At 25.7% G+C, this 12980-nt stretch overlaps 1 protein-coding gene across 1 annotated transcript; it reads right to left on the bottom strand.

Annotated features, from left to right (window-relative positions):
* Positions 1-559: 559 nt before the first annotated feature.
* LOC135924077 (toll-like receptor 13) lies at positions 560-2512 on the bottom strand. The gene has a single exon (XM_065459125.1). The coding sequence runs from the start codon at positions 2510-2512 to the stop codon at positions 560-562; it is 1953 nt and encodes a 650-aa protein (XP_065315197.1).
* Positions 2513-12980: the final 10468 nt, after the last annotated feature.

Genomic DNA, 12980 nt, shown 5'->3' with positions numbered 1-12980 from the left:
GGTTTGAATCTCGTTGATGTATTAAAAAAATAATTTAACATTAGAGGTATATAGTCTCCTTTGATTTATTTAACCTTAAGATGGTAGGAAATTTGATAGAAAAAATTAAAATTAAGATACGAAAATATTCATTTTTTGATTACGGAGATTATATAAATTAGATAATTTGACTGATTATATTTCGGATATGTTAATAGGATTGTATTATAAAAATATATAAAAATGTCATTTTTGACCAAAAGTAGATATGGAGTTAAATTGGTTGACGATGTGCTGAATCTGCATTTTGAGATATTCCAGTCCAATCCTATGTATTACGACTTTGTTTTTAAGTTTAAAAACTTCAAAATATACTAAATTTTAAATTTATTTCTTTAGTAATAACGGTTATTCCACAGATTACTAATAATTGTTTTTTTTTAAAAAAAACGAATGATTTCAACCATTCCTAATGAAATATTTTATTAAAGTATATTTTTTTAAAAAAATCGTATTTTATAATTATTTTTATTACAAAATAAATGCATTATATAATTAGTTTTAACATAACCATGATGAATTAATCTATATTAAATATTTTTTCGTAAGCTTTATACATATATAATTTTGAACAAAATTCGTCTTTAAGAAAAAAATCGAAAGTGTTATTAGTCACTGTGCGGTTGTTATAATTGTGATAGGCAGAGCACGTTTTTTCGACTCTAAGGTCAAACGAATTCTTTAACAACCAAAATTGTCTGATCAACCATTGATGTAAATTGCATTCGCACGTGATATTATTACCTTTTAGATCTAAAATCGATAAGGATTGTAAAGGAGAGGTGTGCGTGAAGGAGTCCGGAGAAATAGTTCTGATAGAGTTTCCTGATAAATTTAAACTTTTCAAGTGTATAAAGCTTAAAAAGACGGCTGGGTTAAATATTCGCAGCATATTCCCGGTTAAATTTATGTAAGTAATGTTTGGGAAAGAAACGTGGGAAAATATCCCCGATATTGATTGGTCGGTTAAGTTATTGTAGCTCATCGATAAGGAACTGGCTGTAAGGTAATCGTAGATGTGTACATGTGACGAGGAATAATTGGATAACGATTTGTAGTGTGTGTCATTGTAAATGTGCGTTAAAGGATTATAATCAAGCATGAGTGTGGATAATGAATTTAATTTAGTAAACGTGAATGGTTCAATCGTGTGAATCAGATTGTGCGCCAGATCGAGGTATTTTAACGAGGTTAAACCATTAAAATCCTCCGTTTTCAATGCTCGTATAATATTACCCGAAATATATAAATATTCTAGCTGCGAGTAAGTTATCATTGTTGGTACGCGATCTAAAAAATTACCAGATAAATCTAGAACCTTCAGGCTTTTTAAGGTGTCTATATTTTTCAATAATTTTAAATTGTTATGTGATAAACCTAACCACAATAATTTAGGCGAAAAACATTTTCCGTCAAAGATATCCAATTTATTGTAGTTTAGTTCGATTTTTGTGATAAATTTTGGTATTTGGAAGGATTGGCATGAGGTATTTTTAAACGAATTATAATTAAGCTTTAAATATTTTAATGCAATATAACTCGCAGCTATATTTAAATATTTTAATCGATTATTATCAAAATTTAGAGTAACAACTTTGTTTAATCCTCTCAGATCTTCCTGATTTAGACGAATAAATTTATTACCGGAAAAATCAATGCTTTTAATTCTATTAGGATAAAATAGACTAAAAATTGATGTGTGAGTTCCAAAGTGTCTAGCCTCAATGAATGATAGATTTAAGAACTTCAACTTGAAGGGTGCAAAAGACCCCAAGATAGCCCGAATATTGTCGGGTTCGATAATGTTATTAGCTAAATTTAGCCATTGAATGTTGCGAAACATATAAAAATGACTGTAAATTATATAGAAATTGATTTGACAGGAAGATAAATCTAATTGGTTAAGGTTAGAATAATTCAAATTGACAAAATCGAAATGCGTTATCTGTCGTATAGGATTGTTGTTCATTATTATAACCTGTAAAACTGTTAGATTTCTATAACATTTGCCGAAAAATGGAACAGAGATATTATTCATTCCTACATTGAGTACATGGATTCTGTTTAAATAATTCATCACTATCGAAGGTATATGTTCCAAGGAATTATTATAAAGGATTAGTCTTGTTAGATTTTGTAGATCATAAAAGGAACGTTCTTCAATATAAACAATTGAATTGTGAGAAAAATCCAAAGTTTCAATATTGTATATACCTAAGAATGAATCTACTGATAAGGTCTTCATATCGGCATAATTAATGGTTAAACTAACTAATTTAACGAAATTAGCGAAGCTAGCTTTAGGTAAAACCGTTATATCTTGGTTATGTAAAGTAATCGATTTTGTATTATTGTTATCTAATCTTGACAGAATGGATAAGTTGGAGCGGCAACCAAAACTCATATCGCTGAAAGAGCAAACGCAGTAATGAGGACATTCCATCGATATTATGACTCGTACATGGATGCCCATTATAGCAAAAATAAATAATAATTTACTATTTTTACGATTATAGTACATAATTTTAATTGTAGGCAAAGATTTTGATTTATAATACAAAAAGTGATCAATATTTTTTAAACAAATTTCTTCCTAATTATAAACATTATTTATTGGTTAAATAAATAAAATAAAAATATATGAATTTGGTAAAAGCTATTATCAAAGATTATTTATTTTCGGAGTTAAAATCTATTTTTTGAATGAAAAGTCATATTAAACATTATAAGAATACTTCTAATCTTGATGCCTTTAGGTCAGTCCCGCTCTCACAAAATCTATTTATAATTTCCTATCATAATGTTTTATACGTTTAAAACGCTACGACCCTTGAATGGGCATCTCATGAAAATTTTATAAATTACAGAATGCATTTCATATTATCGTTGAAATAAAAATTATTAATATCTGAATATACAGTATAATAAATCTTTTTTATTTAAATTTACCTCACAATCCTTCTATAATATAATCAGGTAAAAACTAATAATTTTTAATCTCCTCCATGTGAGCTATCCTAAGCTAGTCTCTAAAAAAAAATTATAATTGAACGGTTTAAAAATAGTTTGAATTCAGGTTTGGTTGTAGAAAAAACTTTTTATACAAAAAGATTTTTTGACCATTATTATAAATAATTATATAATGAATTACATAATATTCTATCAATTACTAACAGAATATTAATTTTCCTGATAATTATTTGTATTATTCGAAGTTTAAACAATAATTAAAAATAAATTTTCTTTCTCTTTCATTCGGATCAAGCCGGACCTGCAAAAGACATGCCCGATGCAGGGATCACCGCAACGTTTCACTCTATTTTATTCATCTTTAACTAAAAATTAATTTTTTTTCATAATTATGGCTATAATTATAAATGATCTCTATATTAAGATCTGCAAAAAATATTTCAAAATTAATCAACTTGGCGAATTTTGATAGAATGATATTACAAAGAAATTTTTGGAGAAGAAAATCGACATGTTTTTATAACTCAATTAAGTTCTAACTTTGTAAATCATTTATGTTTAGGAGCTGCAAATTTTTTAAAGGGGTGGTATTTTACCCAGTATTATAAATTTTATATAAAATTTAAGATAAAAGAGCAATTATTTCAATTATATTTAAGAACAATATTTACATTTTAATGTTTGTCATAGTCTTACTTGCATAATCATACTATATATTTAAATTAACAAACTACAATAATATTATCTGCGTAAAAATATTTATAATTGTGTTCAATAGCATCTAAGGACCAAATGTCAAGTAAGAAATTTTTAAAAGTCCTGATAAGATATACGATTCATAAACAGTTTTTGCCATTTTTAAACATTTCCATCTCTGACATCAATATATCTGCTTAATATAGTTTTATACTCACATTTGATAGGTTTGGATGGTAATTATTGTTTAATAGAACAGGGAATAGTTTGTAATATTTAATACAGTTACAATTAAAGTTTCAAAAAGGTAACTTACCTAGTTTTAATAGCGCTAATCATTATTATATTCAATATTTTTTCTTTCAAATCAATTAACTCACGAAATATTAGATAATTCTAATTTTTGGAAGTCTAATTAGAATGTTTTATTATTTTTTTTCCTCTATTTGTAGGCTAATTATTTGATCTTAAACTAAAGTTTTTACCATATAAAATGGATCATTTAGTTTATGAATTCTGAAACTGTGCTATTTGATCTGCGTCTAAGGTCGGAAACAAATTTTATTGTCGATTTTCCTCTTTATCTGAATCAGTAGCTAATTGATTAGTAACTGACTTTCCTAGGATTCATGAGTCATTGGAGATCAGAAGAATTAAAAATAGGTTAAAGTTTCCATATCATTTAATTTAAGTAACATTATAATAGCAAGTGACTTTTAAAAATAATTAAACTTAAGATAGATCTGAAATGCAATAACCCATTTGATTTCGTATGATCGTTTTATATTAAATCACTCAGCTTTTAATTTTATATAATGCAGACTTCAAAAAAAAAAATATATATAATTATTTTCCCTCATAAAATTTTCAAACATTTTATATATGTAAAAGATTGTGCAATCACAAAAATATTAAAGTGGTCGGTGTTATGTTGAGACAGACACAGAATAGTATCATTCTTTTATTTGGAGTATTGTATTTTTATATAATTTAATAAAAATTAGATTAATACACTTTCAAATTAAGTGATAAAGCGCATAGCTCTCTAATAGTTATAGATACAACGAGCTATACTATATTACTCATTTCTATTAATCTGGATATTAAGTAAAAGGGGATGAAGAGCTCTTTACCCGAAAGTGAGCAGGCCACATGCACCTGTATGCACAACAATCCGAAAAGTCCTCAGTCCGAGATACAAAAGATTTGGGCAAAGAAAAAGTCCAGGCCCAAGAAACATAAATTTAATTACTTTTATAGCAGGGGAAGAGCTGATTTTGAATAGCTATAATACTATGTTAAATAAGTAAATTTTGTTGATTAAAAAATAGAGATGTAACATAGGGTTTCCGTGAAACTTCTAAATTTCCCAGAAATTTCTTCCATAGTTTCCCCAATTTTTATTTTATGTTTTTTTGATCAAATAATCATGATTTTTATCATATATTAGAAAAATATTATTCCCTCTTGATTCACCTTCACGTATCATAATTGTGTTTTGTTTTTATATGAAGTTCATGATAATATTATAAAAGCTCTATTTTTAATAATAACTGAAATAAGGATAAGAAGTAGAAGTAGGTTTAAAGGTTAAAAAGATATAGGATAGAGTATGTCAACTTCCTCTAATAATTTTAATTCATCTAATGATAATAATTTAAATTTCTGAAAAAATAATTTAATGAAATATATAGATAATTTCGTAACAGCCATTTTTATGTTAAATTGTCCATTTTTCCATAATGCAACGTGTATTTGGAAGATATTATTTCAATCTATAAAAAAGCATTTATAATTCTCTCTCAAGATATTTACTCAAAAAATTTGTCAAACAGTGAATATGAAAGGATTAAAAATATAGTAATAAAAAGACAAGATGAAAAATAAAAATTTGAACCTTATTAATGATGGGTGGACAAATGTAAGAGTGAAGTATATTCTAATTTTCATTATAACAATCCCAAATCCCATTTTCTATAAATTAATAGAAACAGGGACCAATATGCATACGGGAGAATATTTATATCAAGTGAATCTATTAAAGTAATTGGAACAAAAAATTATTATCACAATAAAATGCAAGTAATGAAGAATGTCTGGACATTTGTGAGAAATAAATATCCAATTATCAAATGTATTGGGTTTGCATCTCATGGACTTAATTTGAATTTAAAGGATCTAGCAAATAAAATATTGCCAATATAGATTTTAATATAAGAGAGCAGTATTATAAAATAAATGTACATTCTTTTTTTAAGGAAAATCAACTGCTTGATAAAAATAGAAATGTTTTCTTAAAGTTTCAAGCCCAACTCGTTGCTCTTTATATTTTAGATAATTAATGGTCTGTTAAAAAATAAAAATATTTTGCGACTATACTGCAATTTTTTATAGAGATAAGAGGCCTAATCTGATAATGTAAATGATGAATTTTATCAAGTAATTTCTACACTAATAGAGGTAGGGGAAGCGTACAAATCAAATTTATCTGACGTTCCTCAGGCATTTATTTATATCTGGGAGATCACGGAACTAAATTATTAAGATCAAACAATTTAAGAAAAAGAAAAATATTTGCTGCCGGTGTACCGTTGAAAATTCTGCTATCATTTTACCACGGGTAGTCATTTTAGAACAATCGTAGCTGTTATAAAATGACTACGTTGTAAAATGAGTGCTGTAATTTCTCGCTTCAAAAGCATTGGTGGCCATTTTTTTAATGAAAATATATGTTTTGGGAATAGCGATTAATTTTATTGCTAAAAATTAATTATTCGCTTCAAAAACATTGACGGTCATTCTTTATATGAAAATTGAGGTTTGAAAATAATCATAATTAAAATGACTGCGATTAATAGGACTTCTAAAAATATTAATCATTGACTTCAAAAATATCGGGGGCCATTTTTTTAAGAAAATTAGCTTCTGAAAATAATTACATTTAAAATAATTGATATGATATAACTAATAATTCCTCGCTTCAAAAACATTGGTGGCCATATTTTAATTGAATAATATTAATTTCCCAAATTTTATATTTAGTCAGCTAATTTAAAGATCAATATCGAGAAAATATTTCTTAACTTTTTTATTATTTTAGATGAATCCGTCTATGCAATGAGGTGTTGAGGATCATGAATGTTATTAATATAATATCTTAAATGAGTATTGAAAGAAAACTGATTAAATTTTGAAAGGTCAAGATCTTTTAGGCCGAAATTTTTACCTTTTAAACTTATTTTCTATAATAATTTACTGCCCTATTTATAACTCTTAGGAATCATAGCATTTCATTTTTAAACCTGAACTTTTCAGCTTTATTTATGAAGAAATAAATATAAATAAACACGATAACTAATTTTTATTACAATTAATTGAACACAGTACATATTTAAAATATATATATTATAATTGAACAATGCGGTTTATAATTTTTATGAAAACTTAAAAAGCTCATATGTAAAAAATCATTGATAAAAAATATAGACAAAATTTGAGATTAGAATAAATAGTTATTCATATAAATTTAATTAAATCAATGATATAAAAAATGAATTTTATATAAATATAAGAATAATCATATTGATATATATACATAAGCGATATTATAAATTTGCCTAAAAATAGGCACAATATAAAAATTATTTATATGTATAAAAGACCAAACAAGGTTATAGTGACAAGTTGTAAATTTACATTTTGCAAAATTTGAGATCTCTAAATAAAATTTTAAACTTAACATTTTATTATGATCAAACTATTTGAAAGATTGGAAAATTTTTTTATTTTAATACTCCATTTTTTTAAATTTTATGCAAATTTTAAAAAATATAAATAAGATCTTTTTTGAGTTCAAATGAAACTTATATAGTTACATTGGAACACAGATATTGTGGCTGATTGTATAATTTTAATAGAGAATCAATAAAAAAAATTAAACCTAAAATCTTATAAAATGATTTTTTAGATATTATTGTATAAAGTTTCTTAATAATATCTTATTTTCTTCATATTTCATGATAGCAATTTTTCTAAAATTTATATAATATATTAAATATCATAAAAATAGTTTAACCTTTGTGTGGATCTCATTAACCAGGTTAGATCATGAAGCTCTTCGTTTAAAGTTAGCTCTCTCACCACCTAATAAATTTCTGTCAATAATTATCTTCCTCCATTTCAAAAAAAGATTACACTAATATTTTCATTTATATACTTTACGTACTTTTTGATTAAATCTTGATATCCAAATCTTTCGGGCTGGGATATTGAATCCTAAAATACAAATCTATATAATTGATATCTTAAAATATAAATCTATATAATTGATTTTAAATATAAATAACTCAATGATGAAATAACTTTAATATAAATTTTGCGAACCGTCAAATGTGCGAATTTGCAAAATTAATTTGTGAATTTCAGTAAATTTACCACAGCAGTCATTCTACAACGCCACACACAGGAAACCCCGAAGTACCAATTTCAAATTTAGAATAACCTGACTGTGCGATTTAACAAATTAAAATACTTTATTAACTATGAATATATTAAATGAATACATGTGTGTTTAGATTTGGTATATTGAATATATTTAATTTTATTCATATATTTCAACAGGGATATTATGGTTGTTTTTATCAAGTGGTATGTTATTTTTATTTTTTAATGTATTTATTTATAATATAAATAAGGGTTAATTTTTAAATAAAAATAATATAAAACTTCTTCATAAAGATAAAAACCGAAATAATTTGAAGAATTGGTATATCTTTGAATGACGATATGGCATAGCCTGTGATACTAAAATTATTATTAATTATCAATTCTGAAGAATTGTCATATAATAACATTTTTATTCTTTATATTATAACAATTACATTTTGATTATTCATATTAAAATAAATTACATTTTTATTATCCATAATAAAATAAATTACATTTTTTCTTTTTTTATTTATTATGAATTACATTTTATTTATCCTCCTTAACCAAAAAAAAGATATAAATCATGAAATAACCAATTATATAAAATGAAAATGTTCGTTTAAAATTGAATTTAACTTGATATCAAAAAAATATATCAATTGTCAAAATAAATTGATTTTAAAGTTAAGAAACAAACATAAATTTCAACGATAAAATGAAACGTTAATACGATAAAATAAAACGTTAATATAAACTAAAAATAATTTCGCCGAAAAGTGTTAACCCTTCAATACTCCGGTGAAAAAATGACGTTAGTACTCGGTTGGGGTTTAATAGACCCCAATTTCAAATGTATATATCTCCAGTAATATTCATTATTTTCATTTGATATTTGGATATAAGATAGATCTAACCTTAAGCTTAATAAAATATTTAAATATTTTATTTCTTAAGCCTAGATTAAAGATGATGAGGATAATTATAATTTGTGCCAAAATTTAAAAGCTTACTTTTTTAAAATTTAAATTTTAAATTAAAAAAATAACTTATCCATCATATAATCATGATAATCCATAATATGGATCTTTATTCTTCAATATAAAAAAAAATTACACTAATACATTCAAATATAAAAAAAATATAGAACATACAAATTTACTCTGGTGGGTCTCACAAACAGGGTTTTCATATCTCCCCACATCACCGGGAGACTCCCACAATTTTTTAGTTTACGCGCAGACCTCTCTTCCGCAAAACTACCGCAATTGGAAATCTCTTGCAAAAATCTACCGCAATTTTTTTAATTTTTACCGAATTTTTTTTTAGTATTTTCACGTTTTTAATATATAAATAATAATTTTGAGAGACATTCATTGATTATTTTTATATTTTTTAAATAAATTTTATATATTTATTCGAAAAACATGTCTAGTTTGGAAATTTCCTTCTATCCTGTTTTATTTTTATCCAATAATAATTCAACATCATTTCATTCATATAAGTCAGTACAGAGGAGTATATCAACATCGATTGCAATACAAAAATATTCTCAAGAATAATAAATAATACAGATGCAACTACATTTGCGGAAATGGTATACATCTATCATGTAGTTCAACATTCACAGAGCTATATCATCACAATGCGGGACGAATCTTTTTCTCATTATATTTAATGACTCCAATATAAGGGAAAACCTTACTTGTGGCAGAACAAAAATGTACAATGCTATCACAAGTGTTTTAGTATTCTGAATCCTAGAGGTCAATTCTAGACGATTTGAAAGATGGGCAACCATATGCAATTCTAACAGATGCATCTAATAGGAAATATTAAAACATTTCCCTCGATCCTTCGCCATTTCAACAAGAATAAGAACATTTCAATAAAACTGTTAATATTTTTTCCTCGGATAGTGAAAAATCCAACAATGTTGATAGCTACATAATGGTAAATATAGCTGATTCACGGTTGTCAATGATTTCCATGTCAGCTTTCTGCGCTGATAATGCCTCTGTAAATTTTGGCAAAATCCAAAGTTATCGAATTGAGGCAGCACAATAATGAATTAATACCAGTTGGTTGTATATGCCATATACTACATAATTCTTGCAAGAAGGCAATGAATATACTATCTGTGGATGTCGAAATAATTGTGATGAAATGTTTTAACGAATTTAGTTCATTAACTAAAAGAGTTAATGAATTAAAAGAGTTGGTGAAGTGGTCTGACTTGGAATGGTGTGAGTTGTTGCGATATTTACCTATCAGGTGGTTGTCATTAATACCTGGCATCGATAGAATCTTAAAATTAACCCTTAAAATAATACTTCTTAAATAGAGATTTTAAAAGCTGTCCTAAAATTTTGAAAAATTTTTTCGAGTATGAAATGGCAGAAGCATATTTGGGATTCGTTTCACATGTAGGAAATCTACTTCGTTCAGTTAATATTTAATTGCAATCAGAATATTCTTTATTAAAAAAGATTCACAAAATCATTAATAATAAATTTTATGGCGCTATTGCTAAAAATATTATATTAAAATGTTCAAATAATACTCTAATTAATACATTTTTAAATGAAGCAGATATTTTTATTAAGACAATTTTAGAATATTTGCAATCAAAATTTGATATTAATAACTCTATTTACAAATGTATAAATATTATGACCTTAGAAACCATCAATATACTAAAGTTTTGATAAGCAATTGGCGATAATTTGTCAACGATTAACGATTGCATCCTGGTCTTGACCACTTGTTCTACCTAGTCGCTTGTCAAGATATCCACGTTGCCTTAAGATCTCTTATACGATAATGATTTCTTGTATCTTTTGATCCAAAATAAAAATCCCATCTTTAATTGAGCTCGATTGCGGCATATATTTTCTAATGACTAAAGCCGTTTCTCTTTATGAAGATTTTGGTTAATCAACAACCTGATATTTTGCTAAATATTATCAACTTAAATAATAGTTAAACGTATATCTTTAATAGAAATTTATCACGAATTTCTTTTAGCTACCTCGATCACTTGTATGTATAACGATCTCTTGTGACGAATTCTTTTTAGCTAAACGACTAATTTTATTCTTTTCCGAATTACGATCATTAATATTGATACCATTGTTTTATTGCTTTCATTCTTTGTCTTAGTCGATAGTCATTTCATACATCCCCTTCCCCCTTTATTTAGAATTTCTTTTCAGAGTTAATTAGACTGTAATGTTGAAATTGCCCTGTCGCCTCCACTCTCCAACATCATTGTAAAATAATGTAATTTCTAGGATTGGGTGATTAGAACCGTTGTCAAATAAAGAAAGGTTAGAACTAAAATGATACTAAATCTTTATTAAATACTTAAATATAAGGTAAAAACATAATCAAAATAAAAGAAAAATAAAATTAATATAAATTAAAATTAAAGATTAAAAAAATTAAGTTCGTAAAATCATGATCCATTTACAATAAAAATATCCTCGATTATATATACTTTTCTCTAATATTCATTTACATAATGTTTAAAAAACAAACTGAAATAATCTTGAATTTTTTTAATCTGAATAATAAATCTTTTTTCTTCATTTTTCTTTAACTCATTTGAATATTACAACAACTGTCACAATGAGAGATTTTGTCATTGGAAATCAAACCTAAATATAAAAAGAAATATATACTAAAATTATAGTTGAATCCTTTATTAAATACTGATAAATATAATTAAATACAAAGTAAAAAACATAATCAAAATAAAAGGAAATTAAAATTAATATAAGAAAAAAAATTAAAAAGTAAATTTAAGTTAAAAATAAAATAATCCTAATAATCCTTTTTCTTTAATCAACATTTGCATAGTCTCTATTTGTACCGAGATTTAATTCTTTTTTGTAGATTTGAATATCTTTCGGCTTCATAATTTTGTTTAAAAGTAATTTGCCTGTCTGGCGTTTTTCTTAATCTAGTAAATTTGAATATTACCATAATTACAACAATGGTTTTTATAATTTAATAAATATATTAAAAATACCAAAAGACATTGATGTCTTGTTTGATGAGATTGTAATTCTCTCTATTTTTTATGATTCGCCAAAATACTTAAAGTTAGAAGGTCTAAAAGCAGAGGATAAATGGGTAGAATTTTTTCGTAATAACTATAAATCCCCATGCTTGGGGAAAATATACGAGTATGTCTTCTCCTTACCTCATTCTAATGCCTCATCCGAGAGCATTTTTAGCCTGATAAGGACTGCCTGGAAAAATGAGAGAAATCGGATTGCTTTAACAACATTAGAGGCCAAACTAATGGTTAACAAATATATAATATGTCATGCCAGGAATTTTATATATATCTCAATAACGACGGTAAACATTTAGTTCTATTATCTAAATCTCAAATAAAATATAATTAAGTTTTAGCAATGGCGCCATAAAATTTATTGTCAATTTTTAACTGTAAAGATGAACACATCTGCAGCATAATTTTGTGAATCTTTGTTAAGATTCTTCTGATTGCAACTACACATTAACAGCATGTAGTAGATTTCCTACATGTGAAATCATTCCTAAATATACCTATGAGACAGCTTTTATAATCTTTATATAAGTAATATTATTTTAAAGATTTATAAAATTTTATCGATGGCGGGTATTCGGAACATATCGCAAACAATATTGTGCTGACTCAATTCAGTAAATACACTCTGTTTTTACCAAATTCACTGAGGCATTATCAGATCAGAAAGCTGACATGCATTTTATTGATAATCTCGAATCTACTATATTTACCATTATATGGTTAGCTATGTCTTTAGATTTTTCACTATTTGAGGGGAAAAAATTTAATA

Source organism: Gordionus sp. m RMFG-2023, chromosome 2 (genome assembly GCF_954871325.1).
Source record: "Gordionus sp. m RMFG-2023 chromosome 2, tfGorSpeb1-WG-v2, whole genome shotgun sequence".
Classification (NCBI taxonomy): Eukaryota; Metazoa; Nematomorpha; class Gordioida; order Chordodea; family Parachordodidae; genus Gordionus; species Gordionus sp. m RMFG-2023.
Note: the sequence above shows the minus strand (reverse complement) of the source record. Positions and strands in the feature narration are given on the sequence as shown.